Genomic DNA, 24,387 nt, shown 5'->3' with positions numbered 1-24,387 from the left:
ACTCAGCACTCCTTTCATTTGCACCTCAGTAACATTCCAGCTGCAAATATCAAATCAAATGTTTTGCGAAATCAGGGCAAATCATAGGGAAACCACAGAATAATGTTGTATGGAAGCTTGGTAATAATCTGTTGTAGCTCGAACTGGAACAAAAAGCCTGTGTGTAAGTCAGCTGGATGCAGTGTTGGGAGAGATGTGTACCCATCTGCAGTTTTTAGAGTACACAGCAGCCATGAACCACGAGTTCATTTCTCTTTGCACCATTTCCTTCATCTCAGACTGTCCCAATGATGTTGCTATGATGGGAGGACAAATAAAAGTATTAGTGGAGGTGCTGGGAGGTTTTACTCACCTCTAACCGAGTTCTGTCCACATCTTTGGGTAAGCGGCTTCTCCCCCTTGTTGTCACCAGAAGCAGCTCATAAGGATATATCTACAAAACAAGGGTGATAAATAGGCTGCTGAGCCACAGTTCTTTGCTTCATGAACAAGAATAGAAAGTACTGGTCGATACAGCTTTGAGGGAAGATGCCTAATCTTAATGGAGAAGCATGTTTTTTTTAATGCTTTACTGGAATACAGGCTCCACAAAGTTACTTAGAAAAAATTATTAGGAATTGTAATTTAGACTACTGTGCATAGCTTGTTGAGACCAGCATCCTACTGTGCAATTTTGTCTCATTTAACGTGTCATGTTAATACTTATGCTTTGCCTCAGTTCTGTTTTTAGACTTCTGGTTGGTTCTACAACCCTAATCCTATTGCATTGTTTGTTGGATGTCCCATCTCTCAATTATATAAACTCACTCTTCAGTCCAAGTAAGAAAGGAGGACTATAAATAATGTGAACAAAAATAAAACAAATATACTTTGTGTTTATTGTTGACTAGTCTGCCATAATGACATCTGAGGCAGCAGCAAAGGCCTGCCTGAATCATCTCCAAAGGAGGCAAGGGCAGTTGGAGTTCTTTCATGAAATGGAACTTTTCATGAAATTAAATTATCTCTTAGATCCTTTCTCTGCATAACTCCTCTCCCTGTCCCAGAATAAAGAATGAACTTGATATAATCTACACCATCACCTGACACACTTTAGTCTTGTTCACAACACATACACCATCCAAGACTGCTCATGTTATGATGAATGTACATAGAATCCATGGTCCTTTAGAGCTAGACACTATTCGGCTCATGGAAAGACACTGACCTTGAATAGGGAAGAATTTATCAGTGCAGCACAATCTCCCTGACAGGGGCATACCTCAGGGCAAGCTCAGGGGCTAACCACACCTTCCATTTGGCAAGGTCATGTGGGTGGCACATTACTGAGCTCCCCCCCCCCCGCCACAACTGCACCTCCATCTGAGCTCCAGTCCCCCCATGCCACCCCATGGTTATGCTACTTCTCCCACCACAGAAAAGGGCACAGCGCAAGTGAAACAAGAGCTTAAGATCCAAGTATTTGTATTTCATAAGGTGTCCAATGGGTAGCTCCAGTTGCAGAATTTTAGAATCCAGAAATGCAGAAACTACTGGGCTTTATCAAGGCATTTATGGAGAAGAGGCTAAAATATCTGAATATGCCCTCATGGAGGTAGGACCACTTGAAAGCACACTGGAGTAGATGACATTTTCTTCTTGCCCATAATCCATATGGCTTCTCTGTAGCAGTAACTTGGTGGCAGCTTTTTAAAAACTTTCCAAAGTGAAAAGGCCCAAGGCTCCAGGTGACTACAGGATTCCTGTGGAAAGGGTTACCTTATATTCTGTGATGGATGAGAAGAAAGAGACAGGAAAGAAGGAAGTCAGTCTAATTCATCTTTTGCAATAAGAGGATCTTTGCCATTGCAAGCTTTGTTAGAGCTAGCACAACACATTTTCCAGAGTAAGGTTCTATGTGATGCTGCAGCATCTGCAATGAAGGGCATTCACTATTTCCTGTGAGATGTATTAGAACAAGGGGAACGCTCTAAAATAAGAGCCATTTGGCAACTCTGAGTGCCACATATATGCTCCTACAAGTTTCATTTCTACGAGGCTTGCCAGACTTCAGCTTTCTTTTACAGGGAGCAAAAAAATCTCCCACGCCTTTCTCCCATACTACCTATATGGGCCATTTATCCTCTTTCCTTCCCCAAAATCCCAGCTCTGCACTGAAGTTATCCCAATTATCTGCAATGAAAAGCTCAATTCAGTGATTATATTTCTTTAGTTTGCATGATGTGCTGTGTTATGGTTTATTTTTGAGCTATACAAAAACCAAACTCTCCCTCCCCTCCTAATTGCTAGAAATACTGAATTTCCCTCTTGCTTTGGAGACTTCACCATACACTGTTCTATTTTTGCAAGCAAGAATGTTAGAAATTAAGGGCACCAGAAAATCAAAATGAAGCACATGTTCAGCCTCACTGCTTTTATTGAAAGAGAGACTGATGAATGTGACTAGCTGTGTCATTGGAATTAATGGGACTAAAAATAGCATGATTTGGGTTTCAGCCCCCACCCTCCCCTAATACCACCTCAGTTTATAGGATGTTGAACTCTTTCTTGTGCTTGCAAAATCCAGTTCTGTCTACATACATCTTGGGCTAAATTGAACCCATCATCACTTGTTTGCTCGCTATGACCCTAGAATGGATTTCACTAGACCCCATGCTTCAGTCTGCTATAGTCAAGTCTGTTGACTCATTTCCTTTTAACACTTTTCTGTAAAGATTTGTTTGTTCCTAATCTATGAGAATGCAATCACCAGCAAAACAGAGAAGCAGAAGATGTATGAAAAAAAGACTAGGCATGTGTTTTGCGGAACCTTTCAAGTTCTTCCACTAACCTCGCATCCCCCAGTTGACGGCATTTGTGCTATCATAGTGGAAGAGTTCGGCACTTGGAGGCTGCAGAGGAAATTGCAATACAGAGAAGTGAGTGGTTAGTGTCTGAGCACTTTGCTGCTTCCATTACTGGGAATTCAGTAACCAGTAACCAGTTGACTGGTTAAAGACAGAGTTCTTAAATGTTTGCTGGGATACTGGGGTGGGGGGCACAATGAATGAAACAAGTCTGTGCCATGGAGGAGTCAGGAAATACACCCAAAAGATCATGAAAACAATTTCTGAAAACATTTTTAAAAATACTCTCAGCATCATATGTCAAACAACTTCGTAACCCACACATTGCTTCCAGTTTGAGAATCTGTCAGCTAACATTTTTCCAGGTGGAAAAGTAGACTTGTACAAGCGGGGACCTGCAAAAACTGTGGGGGAAATTGCCCCCACACACTGTTGAGCCTACCAAGGCCACTCCCTGTCCTGATCATTGTTGGTGAGTCCACGGCAGGCTCAGCAGCCAAAGAATCCACCCCCACCCCAGTCCCAATGTCTAGGCAGCTGTCAGCCACCTTGTCAGTCCAAAGCAGCTGCCTCTGGGCTGTAAGGAGAAGGTGCATTCTCTGTGCATATGCTTCCTTTAGTTTTTTCAGGGGGGATTTAAACCTCCCATCTTTAAAATTAGATATATAGATTCCAAGTAACTCAGGGTAGAATGCATGAGGTTGTCCAATTTTATTTTCCAAACAACACTTTGAGGAGTTTAGGTTGAGAGAGACCGCACTGCTAGCCCAGTGCCATCTTGTTCCATTTCTGCCAGTTTTTTCTTTGTCTTCCATAAAAATGGTAAAGCTTTGGGACTTAAAGAAATTTGTAATTGGCTTTTTGAAAAAGATGTCCCTCACAATACTAGTATCATTAGAATGTCATTCACATTTTTAGTATAGTTTATCAATCAGAATTTTCCTTGTGGGATTCTTGGTTTAACAAAAAACCATTTTTCTCCTGTTATGTAGCCGATCTCACCAATGCCTCATTAAGAAAAGCATTTTCTAGCGTACATCTTCATCTGAGTTCTTACAAGGCAGATTCCAAAAAACACCTGTGTAGCAATGTCTCAATCATTGGTCTCAATCAGGTTGACAATACCGTCCATTACGTTTTATACTGCTCTTTCTATATGCCCATCCAACCATAAATTGCTGAATCAATCTCTGGCAAATTTTTCTGGCTCTGATGGAGAAATGCATTAGCTTTTTAGTGGCTGATGCTATTCAGCTGGTAACTTTTAAAGTGACTACTTACTTCTTTTTAGCCACAAATATAAGGGATTAGTACTGATTAAGAATCCTAGCCAAACTGTAATGTTTTTAATATTTGTGGACAATTGTTTTATTTTATGGTTCTTATTTGCTTTGTAATATGTTTGCATTAACTGTTTGTAATATGTAATGAGTAATATATATTTTTAAATGATGTTATGGCCTATGGCAACAACAGTAAATAAATGACTGACTGACCCCACTGACTCTTCAGGATAATAATGCACTAACATATTCTGTGGAGTCCTGCAGCTTTGTAAGGTGCTTTGCTTTAATGAATATGTGAACATTAGCTAATAATAGTTTGCTCAATTGTTCTGCAGTGTGTTCATACGAAGTGCACCTAATGTCTAATGAAGCACCAACAGAACCCTGATTTTCCCATGTTCCTCTCTGTCTGTACAGTTCTGGAGTTGTGGGAGCTATGTAGATGGGAGGCATGGTTGCAGCTAAGAGGAGGAAGAATGCTTCCTCCCCCTTGCATCAAAGAAAACGCCACATGCCTCACATTGATGCATTGCTGGATACAAGCCAATGTTTCTCCAGGGAAATTTTACCCAGTTCCCTATTATATGATCACTCTACTCTTATTTAGCAGCTGTATGTCAAAGACTGCACAGAAAGGCGAATACATTCCAAGGCCAAGTGATCCATCAGCCTGCATTTGGTTTATGAAATTGCTTTTCAAGCCCTTGATAGCGGAAACACAATGCAGAAGAAATCATTCCTGCTTTAGCTGAACTCCAGAAGCCTGGAGGCAATTCAGAAATGGGTGAAGAAGTAGCCATTCCTTGAATGTTCAGAAGTGGTTGAGGCTTTCTAGGTTCTTAATTCCCACCAGCCAGCACTCTAATCTACTCTTATCTTCTTGGGAATCTCCAGCTTTTCTTAGCAACAGCTTCTGATATCCGTGACTTCTTGGCATGGTGGAAATTTATGTAATTCAGGAGGAAACAGTCCCCACTTTTAATCCTGGAAGCAGAGCTGTAGCAAGGGGGAACTGCGCCCGGGGCTCGTGTGTGCCCTGCGCCCCTGCCACACCCCTGGAATGCCCGGCCACGCCCAGTGCAAGATGCCCCCCTGTCCCCTGGGCGCTACACCACTGCCTGGCAGTAAAGATTCTGAATTCAGTCTTAGAGGGCTTCTAGTATCTATAGTGATGCCCCTACCATTGCACATGTTAACCAAGAATAGTGAGGATTCTACTCCCTAATGGATCAGTAGATGCTTACTCGGTGCAGCCCATTTCTTCTGTAAGCCGGAAGAGAGGCAGATTTTGAAATGAGAGGATCTGAAAAGCAAAACAAAGGAACAAGTTTTATAAACCCGACTAATTTTCTTTGCCCAGGAAAAGCATCAATGCAAACATATTTAATTGCCCATTCACAGCAGAAAATTAGTTACCAAGGAAGGGCAAAATAATTTTAATTCCTGTACATCAGAACATGTGCATAGTGCCACCTCCACCCCTACCCCAAAGTTGGTAAAATATAACAACATGCCAAATAATAGACAATATGCTGCCTTCTGAGGCAGACTGTCTCATTTTGACCAAAGGTAGGTCTGCCTTTCCCACTCCTTTCCTTCCCTGAAGGGAAGACTGACATACTTATGCCAACCCAGGAGAATCATCCTTTATCTAAGATCTACCACATCTCAGATTCCATAAAGCAACATCTGTTCCAGCCACACAAGTCCCATTAAATCCAGGGCCTAAAATGTGCAAAAGAGCACTGAGCAAGACAGAGAGAGAGAGGAGAGAGAGAATATATACATACCGCTGTCAGCCAGGTAGTGCATTCGGGGAGCTGTAGGGAAAGCAAAAAGTTAGGCAAGTGCTATGAAAATATTGGGCTTTCACATGAACACAGGTCTGAATGCATTTTGCAGCTGGCTCACACAAGGCTCATGTGATTATGTACACAGATACACACTTGTGATACAACAAAGAAAGGTAAGCAGAAAGGAAGGCTAGCATGAAACAGTTGGCAATGAGAGAAACAGCAATGGGGAAAGTGCCACAATAATTTAGAAAAGGCAGCTAAATTGTCACCATATATTGCTTGGAATAATGTGGGGTTTTGTACCATCTACCATTCATGACTCCAGAGAAAATAAGTGCTGTTTGACTGGGGAAGGGGAGTTGAGAACTGCTTAACATTTCTACTCGAAATCTTCCCTCAAAGTACTAGTATTTTTTCCTACCATAGGGATAAAAGAAACAGACGATGCAATCTTGAGCAGGAAAAAAGCACTGGATGGAAAAAGTTAAGTAGGCCCCCCCCCCCCCCACCCCGCAGTCTAATGCCCCTTCACTTGAGCATTCAGCCTCCTGAGAGTGTTTTGGTGTATGTGTGTGGACAAATTATTAAGGCAACTGCATCATCATTCCACAGGGGAATAACATTTGCTGCCTAGATGCCAATGGGCCCATCTAGTGGCCAGCTGTTATAACTGCAGAATCACATCTGCAGTTTAAGCTGCCCCTCCCCCATAATCCCTGGGAGAAAATGACTGTGGGTTAATGTGGCAGTTCATCAAAAATTAATGAGCGACTCCTTCAGGCACAGGCTGGTTTGGTGCCCCAGGGAATTCTGTAGCATGAGTGCATACATGGGTGAGAAGGTGCCTGCGGTCAGCCTGGAATGCATACAGAGAGGTAGTCACATTCACCAAGTGGCTTATGCAGACAGCCAAATAAACTCAGGTATTTTAGTATGTGTGATTCTTGTATTATATTGTCCAAAATCATATCTAAAAACTGAAACACTAGGTAGTGGCAATCTAACATTCTTCCAGCTCATTGAAATTCTGAAAAAAAGCACACACGCGCGCACACACACACAGACACACAGAGAGAGAGAGAGAGAGTGAGAAGCCTTTCACATTGCTTGGTACAGTATACCTGACTCATAAAAAATGTATAAATAACAAAGAATCCTTCCAGATGCCCACATAGTTCAGCTGAATTATTATAGCTACAGTCCATTTTTCTCTGACTCAACCTGACCTTCTCAAGCTTGTAAATTCTTTTTGCTTTTCTGTGTAAAAAGCTGAAGAGTCCACTTTGACAAGCCAAGGGAATGGTAGTGAAAGCATGTTAAAAACTGGGTTGGTGTTTTCCTGTGGGAACTGTCACTTTGTCTATGTTTTTAATCATATTGTGTGAGCATTAGCCTTAGGTCTACTATGTCAGAAAAGCTGGTATTTTTTAAATCAACCTATATTTTAACAGGAAATTGCATGCATTTGATACCTATTCTGCAAATACCCCAGTAGTTGCTGGTCAGTAGCTGAGTTCCGATCAGGTTTATGATTATTGCCTACAAAGCCCTGAGGATAAGATCAACAACTACCTATTCATACACATTCTCTGTGGTGAATCCCTCATTGTGGAATGGCCTGCCTGAGGAGGACAGAAGAATCCCTGTGCTTCTATCATTCCATAAAATGTGCAAAGCAGAAATGTTCCGGTGTGCATTTTACTAAAGAGATTAGAACAGTTGTAGAGGGGAACAGTTCAAGAGGGCATAGGCTTGTTGCTCATGGCAATGATTATTGTAGGCATCACTTGCTTTTATTGTATTTTCCTACACCTTTTAATCCACTTTCTAAAGTCCACCTTGCCTTAGATAGTTTGCTATTCACATTGTTCTCTAATTGTGCAATCCTAGTCCTATTGCATTGCTTATCGGTTATCTGATTGTGTGGCTTTATATCCTGTTATCTCTGCCTTAAATTCCAGTGGAAAAGGTGGACTATACATTCAATTAATAAACGAACACAGAGAAGACATGTGGTTCTGTCATTCACAGCCTCTTCCTTAAAAGAACTGGAGGACACTCCATTACTGGCAATTATTAACTCCATCTTCTTCACTTCAATTCTGCCCTTATCCATTTCACAATCCCTTATTTCTAATGTTGTAGCAAATCCTGCCCTCCAATCTAACTCAGTGACAATTACTCACAAGCACATTCATAAAAAAACTGATCGTCCAATTCAATTCCTGCAGGGACTTAGAAATCATTTGGTTCTTCCTAGTTGTCCTGCTTTTCCAGGGTCTCATGTTCAACATCTGGTTTGGGAATATTTTGCATTGTCTACAATACCTACAGGCAATGTTACTTCTCATACTATAGTGATGAATGGCCAATGCCTAAGAAAAGGCAACCTTTATCCGTTCTTCATTCTCAGAAGGCAACCCTCTGTGGGCATGCAGGGGGGCATATGAAAATGTCACAGTTGCTTACAGCCATTTAGGGAGCTCTCATAGCCCGTTGTGTGAAGAGCTTCTCTACTGCTGGTTTTGCTGCGGGGTGGTGTCCAGGGGTCTGCATAGGAATTGGATCGTGCTTTCATTTCCTCCTTCAGTATCAACCTGCCAATGCCTGTCTGGAGCTACATCCCACAAAATGTTAAAAGAAAAAAATATATAATTAACACACACATAAATATGTGGACCCTTATTTTTCCCCACAAATTTAGATTCTGCTGGTAATATCACATAACATTTCCCCAGTCCACCAACAGTTGACTATTCCTTCACTGTGGAAGACAAAACCTAAAAATACAGAAAACAGCCAAAGGTTCAGTATAGCATTTCCTCTTGTAACATTCCTACTTGACACCAATAACATGAGCTACCACAGTGTGGGTTTAGCTGATATCCCTTAAAGTCTCTCTCATCCTTCAAAGGGGAAAAGAGCAATCTAAGGAACCTCAAAAATAATATTTCCACATTCAATATACAGTACAGCAAAGGTGGAAGGATGAAGACTGGCACTCACTTTGTGCATCCCTCGATCAAATCCATCTTCTTCTCCTCCTGAAGAGAATCTTCGAACTCGTGGTGCTACAAAGAAAGGTTGTCAAAGATAATCAGTTCAGAGAAATAGCTTGGGCAGCATTAAAATACAGCCAGATGTGCAGAGTTTACTCAGTTTAGGGTCAAAAGTAGATAGGTATGCATTCTGTATTCCAGAGACCCTTCTGGTTGAAGGCTGCTCAGGCAGTGGTCCACTCTTTTCCGCCCTCTGCATGACGGAGACACTTCCAGCATTATGAGTCAAAACATGAAATGTACTATCCAGAAAGAAGCATAATCTCTTTAATATTTGAGGGCTGTCTAGAAGAGGGACTTTAGCCCTTGTAGCTTTTCTCAACCCTAACTGGCAAGCTGTGGTGCTGACTCTCCCTCTTTTATATAACCCTTAAAGATACTGCAGGAACCTAGGTCTATTTTGTGGGTGGGGCACCCAGGTACCCCCAGTACAAAATGTTCCCAGCATGCTGCTGTGGGCCTTGGCTACATCTCATTCTGTATGTGAGTGTTTATAGAAGGGGTGGGTTTAATGTCATAGAATGAATGTTACCTTTGGGTGATCCTTGGAAAGTCCAGTACTCAGTTTCTGAATGGTAATATGGATCTGGAGAATAGGCTGGGCTGTATTTGGAGGACTGGGCAATGTCCTCACTGGTTTTACTTTTTGTAGCTGCAGATTTATTATCTACAAAAGCAACAAAGGATAAAAAGGACACTTCAGTTATTTAAAAGATTCTGGCTCAAACAACATGATGTAAAAAGTGTGGCAGGTGGCAAATTTTCAGCGCAAAAGTAAGCATGAACCTTCCCCACATCATCACAGCTTGTCCACAAGACAGAGGCAACTTTCTCCCAGTTGGCCTCACATCTGGAATTGGGACTCAGTTGGGGGAAAAGTGACAATGGGATAAGACTCTAAGGAGATAAGACATGGGCAGGGTGAGGTCTTAGCACCATCACAGTGCTTTCATGCTAATAATTGGGCCCCTATCTACCCTCTCCCTTCTGGATATGAATGGGGTATGCCAAGGCAAATAGGTCTAGTCTGAACTTCTGTTCTAATTTATCAAGTACAAAAGCATGCCCTTTTCTCAAAGGAGGTTTACCACAGAGGCAAACAGGCACAGGGATGATCACTGGCAACCTGGACTCAGGCAGACATGCAATCTTCCACTTGACAGTGGCAAGTAGCACTTCTGTTCAGTGAACAGATGGGTAGCAGCACATTATCCATCTGCTTGCACTGAAAATCTAACCTGGCCATTTCAAGCCAGGACTGGAATCATCCCTGTAGAAGTTTCCAAGCTTGAAATACAGGGCCATTTCAGGTTGGTTCTTTGTACTAAAGGGAAAGCAGAGAGCAAATGGAACAGGCTACTTAGACACAGCGGAACTGGCAGGTAACAGGTAGGGACAGGAAGAATGTCAATGGGAGGGAAAGAAGGGGCAAAGAGGGCAAAAGCACCTTCTGGATGACTGCTTGCAAGGCTTAAGTAGTTAGCAGTCCATGATTGACAGGTCAAATCCCATCTTGCTTTCTCAGCACACAGTGGCAGATTAGGAAGGCCTGAGGTTGCCAGCTGAGGATGGGAACTTCCTGGGTGGATCCTCTCCCAATAACCACAGAACACTTCTACTGGGATAAATCAATTAGCCATAGCCATTTTATTTAACAAAAAACGGAAGTGTGAGGCCTAGCATGGGGCCGACGGAAGCACATGGCCGGCACAAAGGAGGGCTTGTTTCTTTAAAGGCTCGTCAGCCCTCCCACTACCGGTGACATTTGCCATGGCCTAACATGGCCAGGGTCCTGTTTCTGCCCTCACTTGGGCAGCAACAGCCGTCTCAGCTCCACCTACTCACCCTGAGCAGCAACCGCAGCCCATGGGTGATTCACAGCTGTCTTTAATATCAGACCTGATTTCTCAGACCTCTTCTCAGGATACTAACCTTCTAATGCCTGGGTTGCATGCATGAACTTTGGCCTGGACTTCTTCATGTTACAGATATCAGTTTTACAAGGCTGCCAAGAGTCCCCACAGGTCTCCAGGTAAAGAAAATGTCTGCCCCCTTTCAAATCCAGCTCAAGTCTTTGTCCACTTCTGTGCCCATTCTGGGTGACTAAGGTCTTGAGAATTTTGTTTCCCCATCTTGGCATCCCAAAATTTTTGAATGCTCCCTTGTGTTCAAAAATGACACACCTAGTCCAATTCCTCCTGTTCCCCTTTCTACTTGGAGGGAGTACATCAAAAAGGATTATCCACCTGCAATCAGTTGAACAAGTCATTGCATCTTATGTATGTTGAGGCCCCAGATGGTTGTCTTAATTAAAAACAAAAAACGAGCTTTAGGAGATGATACTACTGAAAGCTGGGGATGGGGACCAGGAGTATATTGGCATGGGGACCAGGAGTATATTACACAGAATAGCCACCGTTCTACTGCACAGCCTCAGCTAACAAACACAAGCCTCAGATCAACTCTGGGTCCCAATTTCATTCTTCTGGAAAGCTGCACCAGGTGATGAAGACAGACTATTGTTTTGGGGGAGAACTGGCAGTAGTATGGCAACAGTATTATTGCCTATGGCCATGGTGGCGAACCTATGGCACTCCAGATGTTCATGGACTACAATTGCCATCAGTCCCTGATTGGCCATGCTGGCAGGGGCTGATGGGAATTGTAGTTCATGAACATCTGGAGTGCCATAGGTTCGCCACCACTGGCCTATGGTATAAACACTCATCATATTATTGTCTCTGGTTCAAAAAGTACTGCAAATTTTTGTGATATTTCAAAACTTTACAGAACCCATTTGATCTGAGACAGAGAGCCTCAAAGGTTGAGCTAAAACTATAACATCTGTAACAAAATAATTATATTTATTATATGGTGTGCACTAAAAACTTTATTAAAAACACAGGGCCTGAAATATAGGCTACACAAAGGACCCAGTGTGAACTGTTACAAAGATCTCAGATACTTTTGATGATAGCATTATTATAAGTGACAATACAAGACCATACATGTTTCAGACTATTTGGTCTTCTTCAGTGGTCATAAATATAAACAAGATTATTTTAAAAACACATTTGGAAACACACTTTATAGGTATTTCATGTGAAAATCGGAAACCCTTATATTTTCTCTGGCCTGATTTTGTTTATCAATACAAATTATGTGTTTTTAAACATTGAAATTTGCACACACTAAAATTTGGTATTAAATTATCAGTGTTTCAGGATGTGTGCAATATCAGCCAGTGATAAAACATATTGATCTGAGACAGCCTCCTTCCCTCCTGTTGTCCAGAAAATCTGCTTTAGATAATGGTAACTCAATCATACCAGATGGTATCTAGCTACTGTTCTTCCATTAAGGGGAAATTCTCCCTCCCACTGCAGACCTCCACACTGCCTCCATGCTATTTGTGATGGCCCCAACTCTTAGAAGCAATACTTTGCATGTTTAGGGCCAAATCAGATGCTCACTTTGTTAAAGAATTGGTTCAGGATAGTGATGTCTGTTGGATATATCCAGTCCAACAATATACCTGAAAAGTACTGGGGCTGGAGGTTTAAATGTACCAGACGTGAGGGTTTTGTTGCGGGGGAAGGGGGTGTTTGTTTTTCACAGGTTTTCTGGACAACAGGAGGGAAGGAGGCAGCTCTCACAGGAAAATGGGATTGTGGGACAAATTGTACTGCCTGTTTTGGATAAAAGAAATAACAATGTCTGTTTTAGATTGTAAGGCAGAAAAGCCAGGGGTCAAAGGCCAGGGTTGGCAGCTGAAAAATGCTGCTATTGCAGAGTATATGCAACAGACGTCTGGTGTTTATCAAGCTGGAATATATAAGTTCTATCTTTGAATAGGGTCTGTGTTCTTTGCCTATTTAGACCAGTCATCTGTCTAGTTAGAAACTATTTTGACTTATATGGAGCAGCCAATCAGTATTAGCCAGTATTAGTACAAAAGGAATGTCTTTGTGTGTTTATTTATGTGTCTCCACTGTATTGCAATAAAAGCTACTAAATGAGACTTATTTGTCCAACAGGATCACACATTAGGGGGAACTAGCTAAGTTGGTTCTGCTGAGATTCGCTGGGTTGACATTGTTTCTGTTGGGCTTGCTGCCACATTGGCCAGTATTCTGCTTGGCTTCTTTGGTTTGACATTGGTTATGTTGGGCTTGGTATATGGGCCTGTTGTCCTGCTGAGATGTTGGTTCTGCAGGGCTTGTTTGCACTAGGAGGCTTTCAGCCAGTGGTTGCTTGATTCCGTAGGGTTTTTTGTTCTTTGCCATGGAGAAAAAATGCAGTTTTTTATGACTGGGAACAATGGAGGATTGCTGGGGGCACTTATTTAAGGCCCCATGTAATTAGACCCCTTAGTCCAAGTCACTCGAAATGTGGGTGTCTTTAGGGGACAGGCAGCACTAAGTGTGCTGCAATTTTGGTTGTTTTTTTTTGTTTAAACAGCCCCTACAGCTTCTACCACCCCAAGAAAAAAAATCTGAATCTAGACACCAAACTGGAATTTGGGACCCTAATAACTTAGAATATCAATAATTCTGATCTCCACGGTATCCAGATCTGAAAAATACATTTTTTTCTCCTAGGTTCCCAAAGCCACACAGCAGCTGCTAGGAATAGCTATTAAAAATAAAGCAGAGCCCATTTGGGCTCAGAATGCTGCTGTTGGTAGAGAAAGAAGAATAGTTGGATTTATATCCCCCCTTTCTCTCCTGTAAGGAGACTCAAAGGGGCTTACAAACTCCTTTCCCTTCCTCCCTTACAACAAACAGCCTGTGAGGTGGGTGGGGCTGAGAGAGCTCCCAAGAACTGTGACTAGCTCAAGGTTACCCAGCTGGAGTGTGTGGGAGTGCACAGGCTAATCTGAATTCCCCAGATAAGCCTGCACAGCTCAAACGGCAGAGCGGGGAATCAAACACGGTTCCTCCAGATTAGAGTACACCTGCTCTGAACCAGTACGCCACTGGTGCAGAAAATGGCCTTCTGGTTCCAGCCATTTTCTGCACCAAAAAAGCATTTGGGTGGGGGTGGGGGTGGGGTGTTGTAGTAATTTTCTCATTTTTGCAGCTCTATGAGCATTTTGTACACAAAGAGCAGCAAAAATGCTTTTGTGCACTTACTGCTTGCCTTGAGGCTGTTTGCTTCATAGTGGGGTTTTCTTCTGTTTACAGGTGAGATTGGGCCAGAGCACTCACTGAGGTACTCATTCTCAGGTCCATTTAGCAGAGAGAAGCTGATCCAAACAACAGCTTTTATTTGCAAGGATGGCATCTCTTACAGCCACCAACAAGTAGAAACTGAAACCAAGAGCTCCACCCAGTAAGGCCAAACTAAATCACACAGATAATACTGCATTTTAAAAGGGCCCTTTTCTTCTTATCTAAAGTATGGCTGCCAGTTCAACAGGGGCAAAAGTTCAAATCCTGAATTCCTTCTTGTTTTCCTGCAAACTCCCCCTCCCTTTTTTTCCACTGGTGTCTGATAATGCAATAGATCAGCCCTTTGCTCTAATGCAAGAGCTGCAGTGTTTGAACACACACACACACACACACACACACACACACACACACACACACACACACACACACAGCCCTTTTGATCCTTCAGACATGGTGGCTAGAAGAACCCATTTGGAAAAGCTGCCACTCCACCCCCTTCCCCGCCCCCCCAGGCATTTGATAGTTCAATAGATCAGTCCTTTGTGTCAACATTTGTCCAGCAGTGAACACCCCCCCCCCGACACACCCAAAGACCTTCTGATTTTTTGGAAATGGTGGCCAGAAAAGCAGGAAAAAGTGCTCTTGAGTGAGCTGGTGAAGCAGGAAGAACAACCTGGATAAATAATTATGCTTCCTGTTTAGCTGCTTTGCTTCGCAGAGAAAAGGTTGGGTTTTGTCACCATTTGGAAACCATGCAACTTCTCTTCTCTGCCTCGTGGTGGCTTCAGAAAGGGCAAAAAATGATGCAAGAAGGAAAGTCTACAGTGAAGGAAAGGTAAGCTGGCTGCGAGGCAGAACGCAAGTCCATACATGGTCAATAACTCAGTGGTTCTGTATTCAGTGTCACTCATCATTCAGCTCTGCACACTCAAGGTGATGTATTTTGACTGAGTGTAAATACATTCACCTGGAAATATTCTCATTCTTGGGGACCCAACAAAACAAGGCATTGGATCCATGACTGGCCTTCCTTTTCTTGAAATTTCTTATGAACAGGATGTTGGAGTTTACCACACGAAGAAGTGGATGATTAAAGGGGTAAAAGGTTAATGTTTATTAGGAACTACATTTAGGATAAGAAAGAGGGAAAGATAGCATGCTGCTATCATGCTAGCTAGGAAGAGTCTCTGTAACTAAACTTCTGAGAAGAAGCAGGATATTAGACCAGTGGTGGGATCCAGCAGGTTCTCACCAGTTCCCGAGAGTGGGTTACTAATTATTTGTGTGTGCCGAGAGGGGGTTACTAATTGGGTCCACGTTTCCATCTCCACACCCTCGCCTCCCCGAGAGGCACACTGCCTTTGAACATGAAGGTTCCATATAGCAATTGCAACTAATAATGTAACTCCCTGAACTGGGTTAATCCCTTCCAGGTACTGCAATTCATTGATTCTCAGCCTTTTATCTCACCAGTCTCTATCAAAGAACCTGTGTGTTTCACCATTGCTGTCTTCAGATTTGTGAGTTGGGGCATTTTCTATAATGTGATGATGATTAGAAATGACCTGGTGCAAAAAAATTTTTGGGGGTCGTGGTGGGGTGGCTGCCTGGGGGGGGGATCCAACTCAGGTTTTGCCCAGGGCTCAGGTTTGCCTAGGTACACCTCTGCCCCCTTTGCTGAGGGGGGGCTGGTGAGGGAACCTGTTACTAAAATTTTTGGATCCCATCACTGTATTAGACTTGAGAGTATCAGTCAAAGAACAGACAAGAAATGACACAAAAAGGATGGAGGGGTCACAAACTTTACAGTCCTCTTTAGCTGACCACTTGGCCACCCCCTGCTGGGTGTTCATCTCAGTTCCTTTGCACATTAGACATTGCTACATCCAACACAGAAGTCAAAAGGCAATATTATAGATTGGGACTGAAGTGGTGGGGAGGTTTTTTAAATATCTCTCCTCTATCATCATTTCCTTGTAAAAATGCCTCCTTGAGTGCTATTTACTTTGTTAGTGAGAACATATCTGAGTAAATAGCAGCTCAAAGCATTTTCATCAGGAAACAGCTTAGGGAGTCCTGATTCAGATCACTGTGTGCCCTCCCCTCAATACTATGGTTGCTATCTATAGCAATTTATAGAAATGGGAAGTCTATTCACAGACCTGCAATGCCTTGTCTAATTCAGCCTGGTTCCAGGGCATAAAAGGATGACTGCTAATTGTGTGTTTTGTTTTTTATAATGTGTGCCCCTAAACTACACTGAATGAACAAAAGAGGGTATTTATACAGGTTTTAGGGATGAGTAAGTTGCATTACATAATCTTAATTGTTGTTATAATTTTTCAGAAAAAGCTATTTTGTGTCCTAAATGAAGAACAGAAGTTATAATAATAACAAAAAACGATTTTGCTGTTGGCCCAGGACACAAAATGGCTCTCTCTCAGAAGATTCTTTCACGGAGACAGAGAAAGCACCCCCCTACTCCCCGCCATAGGGTGATGCCCTATTAGCATCACTCATGTTGTCCAACCAGTCCCAGCACTTGCTGGGGGAAGTCAGAGCAGTTCACAGAAACATATGCAGGACTGATACAAATGAGAGAGGCAAAGGAAGCTACTCACAGTGCAGTGGTGCAGATAGTCAGCAGGGCAAGGTGTTAGGCAGACAGGGGAAGGAAGGAAGGAAAGAGAGGAGACACAGTTACCACAATAAAGGGAAAGCCACACCACTTCTAAGACTAAAGAGCAGGTTGGTGAGCACAGAAGTCTTTCCTCCTCATAGCTAGGACCTGCCCAGCAGAGGGCAGACCTCCATCTCCCATGGTCTCAGAACCTCAACCAGACAAAAAAACAAGACAATTGTTTCTATGAGTGCACTACATCTGCCTTGAAAGAGTCAATCCCTGCCTTGCCTACAGTTCCTGCTCTTACCAAGTTTAGATTAGCTGCACTTCTTGGCTTCTTCTACCTTTTGGTGACTTAGATCTGATGCTGTGATGTGCTAGCAGCTAATGTTCTCATAAGGGTAGTGAGCGATTAGAACTTTAGTAACACCATGTTTGTTTCTTCATCATTTATGCTTTGGTTGAGCAACTATGAATTAACGTTTCCTTGTGACCAATTTCTGTTGAGTTTTTATGGGCTTAAAAATGCAGCCTCAGGCTGCAAACATAAACCCATACTGATATTTGGTGGTGGTGGAAAGTTCTGTCATATCACAGACAACCTCTGGCGGCCCAGTAGATTTTAAAGGCAAGAGACATGAAGAGGTTGTTTGCCATTGCCTGCCTCTGCATAGATATCCTGGACTCTCTTGGAGGCCTCCCATCCAAATACTAACCAGGGCTGACTCTGCTTAGCGTCTGAGATCTGATGAGATCAGACTATCCCTGGGCCATCCAGGTCAGGGTGTTGATGCACATACTGACATGGAATGTAAGCCCCTTGGAGCAGTCCACTTCAAAGTAAACTTGCATGGAATACCCACTAAGATTTGGCTGAGTGCTCTCATAGACATGGTTCCTTTATGATAGGTCTCAGTTGGGATCAGCATCTCTAAGCTTGTACAGGCAAGTGAATGTTTCTTGATGCACCCTTCTCATTGGTCCAGAAGGTGGAAATCATGTGGGCTGTGTAAACTCTTCTTTCGATGTACTGATTGCTGCTGCGGAGCTAATGGGACAATCTGTACATTTACCGACTTTTCCCTGAGTTTCTTTAATAGGACTCTTTACACATGACTTGCAGTGCTGTGAAGCCACTTTCATCTCATGGTAGCATTTAAAGGCTTGCAATAGAGTGTGTGAGTCTGACTGCATGAATATTTCCCAACTGTGTAGCAAAGCTCCACCCATAAGGTTCTAGGCCATTAAATGTAGCATGAGATGCACCAAAACTCATGGAGGCATGGCTCCCATGGCACTGCCACACCATCTAAAAGGCACCTGAAGGTACAGGCTACAGGGTCCTGCTGAATCTAATTTCTTTCAGTTTAGATCATTTAGAATGGACAGCTGACCATCCCATTGGTATCTTGCCTTTGTTATATTTGAGTAAAGAAGGTTCCCACACTTGAATGACCCACCACCATGGTTTCACCACATCCAGACTTCTTTGATGCATCTTTCTTATCCATACCTCTGAGGCCAGAAATTCCTCAAAACTACACCCCCCTTCTCTCCAGGGTACATAATGTTCATGCCTAGCACTGACACCAACTTCCTGTAGAAGCTCATGGAGACATTAATAGCACAGAAATATAGCTAAAGCAGAACTGCCCTTCTTTCTGTGTGTCCAAATACATGCCAAAGCCATGCCCAAACTGTACCGTGTCTTTTATAGATGGGGGGTTTCCGGTAGATGTTACTCTCTGCAGCAGCTGGAGGCAAAAAGAAAGATAATGAAGGGAAAGGAGACAGAAGAAGAGAAAGGGAATAGGAGCCAGTATGTGAATGAGGCAAGTCACAAGAGCCACCATTTTTTGCAGGTAAAGTTGCCTACCCATGATCAAATGACCTGCTCACTCCATTAAGTGTCCCTACTACCACCACTTCCACAGCCCTGTGAAATAAAATGAGATAACTTAATTCTAGGTATCTGAAGATCAGAGATAGTTTGGGAGCTGGTTTGATGGAGGAAGAAGGAATCAATTCTGTTTGGAGTGATGTGTGTCATAGCTAGCCACAGCCATAAGACAAAGAATGTGAGCATGCGCAAGTGGTCATGCTGTGAGCATGCTCATCATTAACAGTATGCAGGGTCAAGTAGATTGTTTTCCTTTAGGCACTCTTGGTGGCTTGCCTCAGTTCAAGAGAAGGAAGATATAGGTGGTGCTAGTGGCCACCATCTTCCTGTCTGCCAGTGGCCTCAGATGATCTATCAGCTGGTTTCTCAGATTTGCTGGTATCAAACCCCCACCCCATCATTGCCAAAGAGTAAAGCAAGTCAGCTATAATTTTTTCAAACAAGAGAGAAGCAAAGCAAACTGGGAACAGGAGCTATCCAATCAGGGCTTATTAAAAGGCTGGACTGGTGGAGCACACCAAGGGCCATCCATAAAAGACATCTGCAAAAGCTACTGGGACACGAATAGTCTGAACCCCATTTCAGGTGGTAGTGGCACAAAAGAATAATGTTGGAGAATTCCAGAAAGTACAGGTGACATAGAGAAGCTCCTGCTAGACAGGATAAATGGAGGACTAAATACCACTCATCAAGTCCAGGTCTACGTAATTCTCTCTTCTACTCATCTGGAGAACAGATATTAAAACTCCTGCCATGGCGTCTAGATATGCATAATCCTAGGGTGCTAGCTTGGTCCACTATTGAAAGGGATACCTGGCACATGAAATCTGGACTTTGAAAAACAAAGAATGGCTCCACACGTAGGGCTTGTCATACAATGTCAGACATAATGTTGCTGTATGTTGTATTGTCAAAGACTGTTATGGCTGGAATCAACTTGCTGTTGTGGAATTTCCAGGCTATGTTGCCATGGTCTGGTAATTTTTGCTCCTAATGTTTTGCCTGCATCTGTGACTGGCATCTTCAGAGGCATGTTATGGTAAGACATGCCATGAAGAGAAATGTTAAGAGCAAAAACTTCCAGACCATAACCACACAGCCCAGAAAATCCAAACAGCTAGGAGCTGTACGTGCCCCTAAGTAAATCCTAAGGGACCTATGTTCCTCTTCTAAGACTATTTGAGATCAATTCATTGGATCTGTTTTCAATTTTCATTTTACATATGAGGATGTATGTCAAAAAGCACTGGAAGGTATCCAGATTTGACATGGCCTTGTTTGAGGCTGAAGGATTGAGAAGCTGATGCTGCCAGGCATTTAGGCAGGTGAGGGCCTCACCTGCTCTGAGTAATGAAAGATTCTAGATTTACTTTGCAAACAGGGTTGATTTGCAGGCTGGCAGGTGGGGAGGACCTACATGCATCTACTTGCATAATGACAAGGGACAAGAGCTGATTTCCCTCTCTCCTTGCAGAAAGGGTGGGGCAGTGGCCCATACCTGGTGGCCCCTGCAGTCTTGCCTGGAAGGGAGCAGCCATCTGGCAAGCCCAGAAAAGTCTGGGGGAAGGGTGCAGCAGACCTTGAGGGGAGCAGGAGGAGTATAAGATAAATCATCTGTCATGGAAAGGTGTAGAAGAGCTCCTAGCTGACAGACAAGCTTTGCCTTGTGATCCTTGAGGGGATAAAAAGGGAGCAAAGGAACAGGCTGGGTTTGTTTTTTGTATAGGAGAGAGAAGCTGTGGTGGAAGATGAACTCAGACTTTGGAGGACATGGGGTTAAGGCTGCAGGTCTTATTTATGGATGGCCTCTACCATCAAAATGCATCTTGCTGTTGCTAGATGATCTAGAGTGGCAATAGCACTAGTCATGCAATACACATATCTGGCACATGCATACATGCAGGCATGCATGGAAAAAAAGACACAGTGCTCTTTCACAGGCTTGCCAAAGACCTCCAGAGCCTACCTGGAATGTGGAAATGCCTAGGAGCCTGGTATGAGGTCGGTGTGGAACACCTCACATCTAACTGGCTATAGTAGGGGGAACTGCGTCCACTCTCTGTTCCTTGAAAGAGCAGATTTGAGGGAGCAGCACAGAGAGGGGGGGGGAGAGAAACAGAGAGAGAGAGAGAGAAACAGAGGCAGAGGAAAACTGGTGTTAAAAGCAGCCATGTTAGAAGAGTAGCAAGCCACTTGTGAATCAATGATGAGGATGCAAAGATGGAGGCGGGGGGGAGGTGATAAGGGCTCCTGACTGCATAGCAAGGGAGAAGTGCTGGGTTCACAGACAAACAGGAAAATTACACAGGTGTGTGCCATCAGTGGCTGTCCCAAACCCATTCCAGTGACATCAAACTTCAGGTCAGAATTGCGGAAGTGACACTGGTGGTGCAGAGTTCAGTAACATGGGGACCAGATTCTTTATCATAGCATAGAGTGAGGTTTCAGTAAGCAGATAGGAAACCCAGAGAAATTCTGCTGGATATTCTTTCTTTGTGTGTATTTTTCACAGCTCTCCCAGCTCCCCAGTACAATGTGTTAAAAGTCATCACTGGATCATGTTCATGATGGAGAATTACTATCTAGCACCTCTGTTCATTCTGCACACAAATCCTTTGGCATCTACTGCTTCCCACATCATCAGCTCTTTTCAATTTCAGCTCTGACAGGGGCTCTCTACTATTTGACTTGCCACAGAAAAGAAAACAACACTATGCCCAGTCAATAATAAATTCTCCTGTCTTAGGAACAGATCAGTCTTGTAATGCAGTCGTAATATCGTCACCCACTCTGACAAGAAATGGTCCCACCCGACACAGGATGCTGCACATGATATTCACTCTCCTTTTTTCAAAAACACTTTGAAGTATCAAACTCTTATAGGAATGGGAAAATGTTCTGGTTCTGAATGTGCCCCAGAGAGAAGTCTCCATGTCCAGATGGTGTTGCTATGCTTGGTTATGTTGGTCTCTGTACTCAGCTCATTCATACGGAAAGAATCCTGTCCTTACCTGAGCGGTAGTAATGATGTGGTGAATGTGGGATGGTGGGTGACATGCCTTGACGGCTGTAGGTGGGGGAATCGATGTAGCCTGGGCTGGAAGCTCGCCTCTGTCTGATATCCATGCTTTCATAAATATCCTGGAAAATCAAAAGCGCATTGATAAAAGATTCAGTCCCCAGGGAAATGTGCACACAGCCTCATGACACATCCCTTCCCTCTTACTTTTGAATCCATTCCGGGTATCAGTTCCCTAGATGATGTGATGACATTATAAAGACAATTGACTCACTCCTATTTTAATATCCATGGAGGCATCTTCTACAACCTAATTTCAAAGCCTTGAAGCAATACAGTTCAGGCCCCTCCGCCCTAGGGTCTTCCTGGCCCATCTCTCAGCAAATGCTTCTTCAAGCTCTCACTCTATGAGACCTAGCCATGAAAACCCTCATATTGACAAACCATTGAATTACCTGAGAATATGGAGACAAAGTTCCAAGAGACTGGGAGTGACAGGAGGCCAAAGACCAGCCACGAGGGAGTGAAGAGTGAGAAAGAAAAAAGAGGGGAAAAAAATTACAAGCTCACATGGCTGATCAGGGCCACAGCACAGTTCATCTCTTCCCCCATTCCTCTATTACTCTCTACTTAGCAAAATGACAATTTTGTTTGTCTGGGCATGGAGGGAAATCCAAAAGAAAGACTCTGGATAAACAAAGTAACCATGAAGAAACGGCAGAGCCGGCTACAGTGGCATAGTGGTTAAGAGCGGGTGTACTCTAATCTGGAGGAACTGGGTTTGATTCCCCACTCTGCCGCTTGAGCTGTGGAGGCTTATCTGGAGAATTCAGATTAGCCTGTGCACTCCAACACACAGCAGCTGGGTGACCTTGGGCTAGTTACAGTTCTTTTGAGCTCTCACAGCCCCACCTACCTCACAAAGTGTTTGTTGTGAGGGGGGAAGGGAAGAAGTTTGTAAGCCCCTTTGAGTCTCCTTACAGGAGAGAAAGGGGGGGATATAAATCCAACTCTTCTTCTTCAAATGTTGTGAAAAAACACCGCCAAATGGCTCTTATTCGCTCAAACAGATTCCCTTATCCAAACGTGTTACCATCTCGTGCAATAAACAGCCTGCACAGACTCGGTCCTTCTCCCTTCCACTGTCATCAATAACAGTTTGTTTTAAGGAAAGTATGCAGTAACTACCAGTACTATGTGTAAACACATACAATCCCAGTACAAGCAAACTATAGATGCAACACCTAATTCTACTGATATTACATTAGGCTCTGAGGCATTAAACAGGAAAAATTGTGACACACAACTCTGGGAGACCAGACTGAGTACTATACATTCCATTGCTTAAACTTCTATCTGATCCTTCAGTCACGATGAAGGTTTTTAGCTGGCTTCCCCTGTCCTTTCTGCCCAAGATTTTACGCTGTAATTAGAGAAAATGATGGGGTCACTGTGGACGGCCCATATTCGACCAGTGCTCTTCCAGCTACATTGGCTCCTGTTTGAGTACCAAGATCAGGTTCAAGGTTCTAGTACTGACATTTAAATCCCTAAATGGTCTAGACAATTGTACCTATGGGACCGCCTCTCTCAATATGTCCCCCAAAGAGCATTACACTCTGCTAAGAACAATCTACTTCTGGTCCCTGGTTCAAAAAGTGTGCAGCTATCCTCAGAGTCAGAGTCTTTTTGGCTCTGGCCCTAGTCTGGAGGCATTCCTGGGGTGAGAATATATTTCGAATGACCTCAGGAATGCCCACTGAAATGTTGCTGAGACAGGAGCTGGACACATGACAATTATCCAAGGAGATATCTGTTACAGCATCACCAAGCCTGCTAATTTCCTAGGAGGCTTTCCTGTCCTGGCAAGGCATCCTCTGCCTGTTAACATATTTTGAAATTCCAAAGAATTTCAAAGAAGTTCAGTCCATGGAAGACTGAACTCTTAGCCTTTGATTGCAAGTTGTATGTGGACAAAGGAGCTACAGAAAGTAGTCTCCAGTAAATCCAAAAAAGGCTTGCTCATATCCATAAATATAAAATGTTTTGGGACCAGATGCAAGAAATGTCTGAGAATGGTGAGAATGTCCAGTCGAGGATAGAAATGAATATAAAAGTTTGAAGAGGGGCATCCTGGTTGGCAGCCAACAGATAATCCTGTGTAAAATAAACCTGTAATCATTATTTGTTATGATTAAAAATAGCAAGAATGTACTAAATACAGCATTTATATAAACCAAGAGGATAACTGTTCCTGATGCTAGAGTCATACTACTGTCCTGCTTGCTACAGCATATACTTTTGCCTAATTATCATACGATGAAGCAAATGATCAAATAATGAAGCAAAAATTTATGCCATAACATGAAGGACAGTTAGTTATTGTTACAGAATAATTCTGAAAGACTGTACATATTAAATTCTGAATTGATGATTAGCTTTTTCTTGGAAGAAGCTCCTTGTCTTATGATCATACTTACTCTTAGGCAAGATATTTAATTGAGTCATATAACTGCTCTGCTATAATTATCTGTGCAAACTTAATGGGTGGCATTATCATATTTTTTAAAGATGTATGTGTGTGATTTTTCCATCAAGTCACAGCTGACTTATGGTGACCCGGTAGGGTTTTCAAGGCAAGAGATGCTTGGTGGTGTTTTGCCATAGCCTGCCTCTGTATGGGC

General features: G+C 43.1%; 1 protein-coding gene across 13 annotated transcripts in view; it reads right to left on the bottom strand.

Annotated features, from left to right (window-relative positions):
- ABLIM3 (actin binding LIM protein family member 3) overlaps window positions 1–24,387 on the bottom strand; it is a 181,503-nt gene that overhangs the window by 2,920 nt on the left and 154,196 nt on the right. For 3 of the 13 annotated variants that reach the window (XM_048488644.1, XM_048488638.1, XM_048488639.1), the window contains exons 11-22: window positions 22,159–22,188; window positions 21,696–21,825; window positions 20,651–20,749; window positions 18,488–18,538; window positions 9,520–9,654; window positions 8,935–8,999; window positions 8,398–8,545; window positions 5,923–5,952; window positions 5,377–5,435; window positions 2,831–2,891; window positions 1,759–1,766; window positions 353–433 (exon numbers count right to left, since the gene is read on the bottom strand). In XM_048488644.1, the coding sequence (XP_048344601.1) occupies window positions 353–433; window positions 1,759–1,766; window positions 2,831–2,891; window positions 5,377–5,435; window positions 5,923–5,952; window positions 8,398–8,545; window positions 8,935–8,999; window positions 9,520–9,654; window positions 18,488–18,538; window positions 20,651–20,749; window positions 21,696–21,825; window positions 22,159–22,188 (897 nt within the window). The remainder of the gene's footprint in view (window positions 1–352; window positions 434–1,758; window positions 1,767–2,830; window positions 2,892–5,376; window positions 5,436–5,922; window positions 5,953–8,397; window positions 8,546–8,934; window positions 9,000–9,519; window positions 9,655–18,487; window positions 18,539–20,650; window positions 20,750–21,695; window positions 21,826–22,158; window positions 22,189–24,387) is intronic. The other 10 variants (XM_048488642.1, XM_048488649.1, XM_048488641.1 and 7 more) reach the window with 9 other exon arrangements.

Source organism: Sphaerodactylus townsendi, linkage group LG03 (assembly GCF_021028975.2).
Source record: "Sphaerodactylus townsendi isolate TG3544 linkage group LG03, MPM_Stown_v2.3, whole genome shotgun sequence".
NCBI lineage: Eukaryota > Metazoa > Chordata > Lepidosauria > Squamata > Sphaerodactylidae > Sphaerodactylus > Sphaerodactylus townsendi.
The sequence above is the reverse complement of the archived record's forward strand: the minus strand, read 5'-3'. Positions and strand labels throughout refer to the sequence as shown.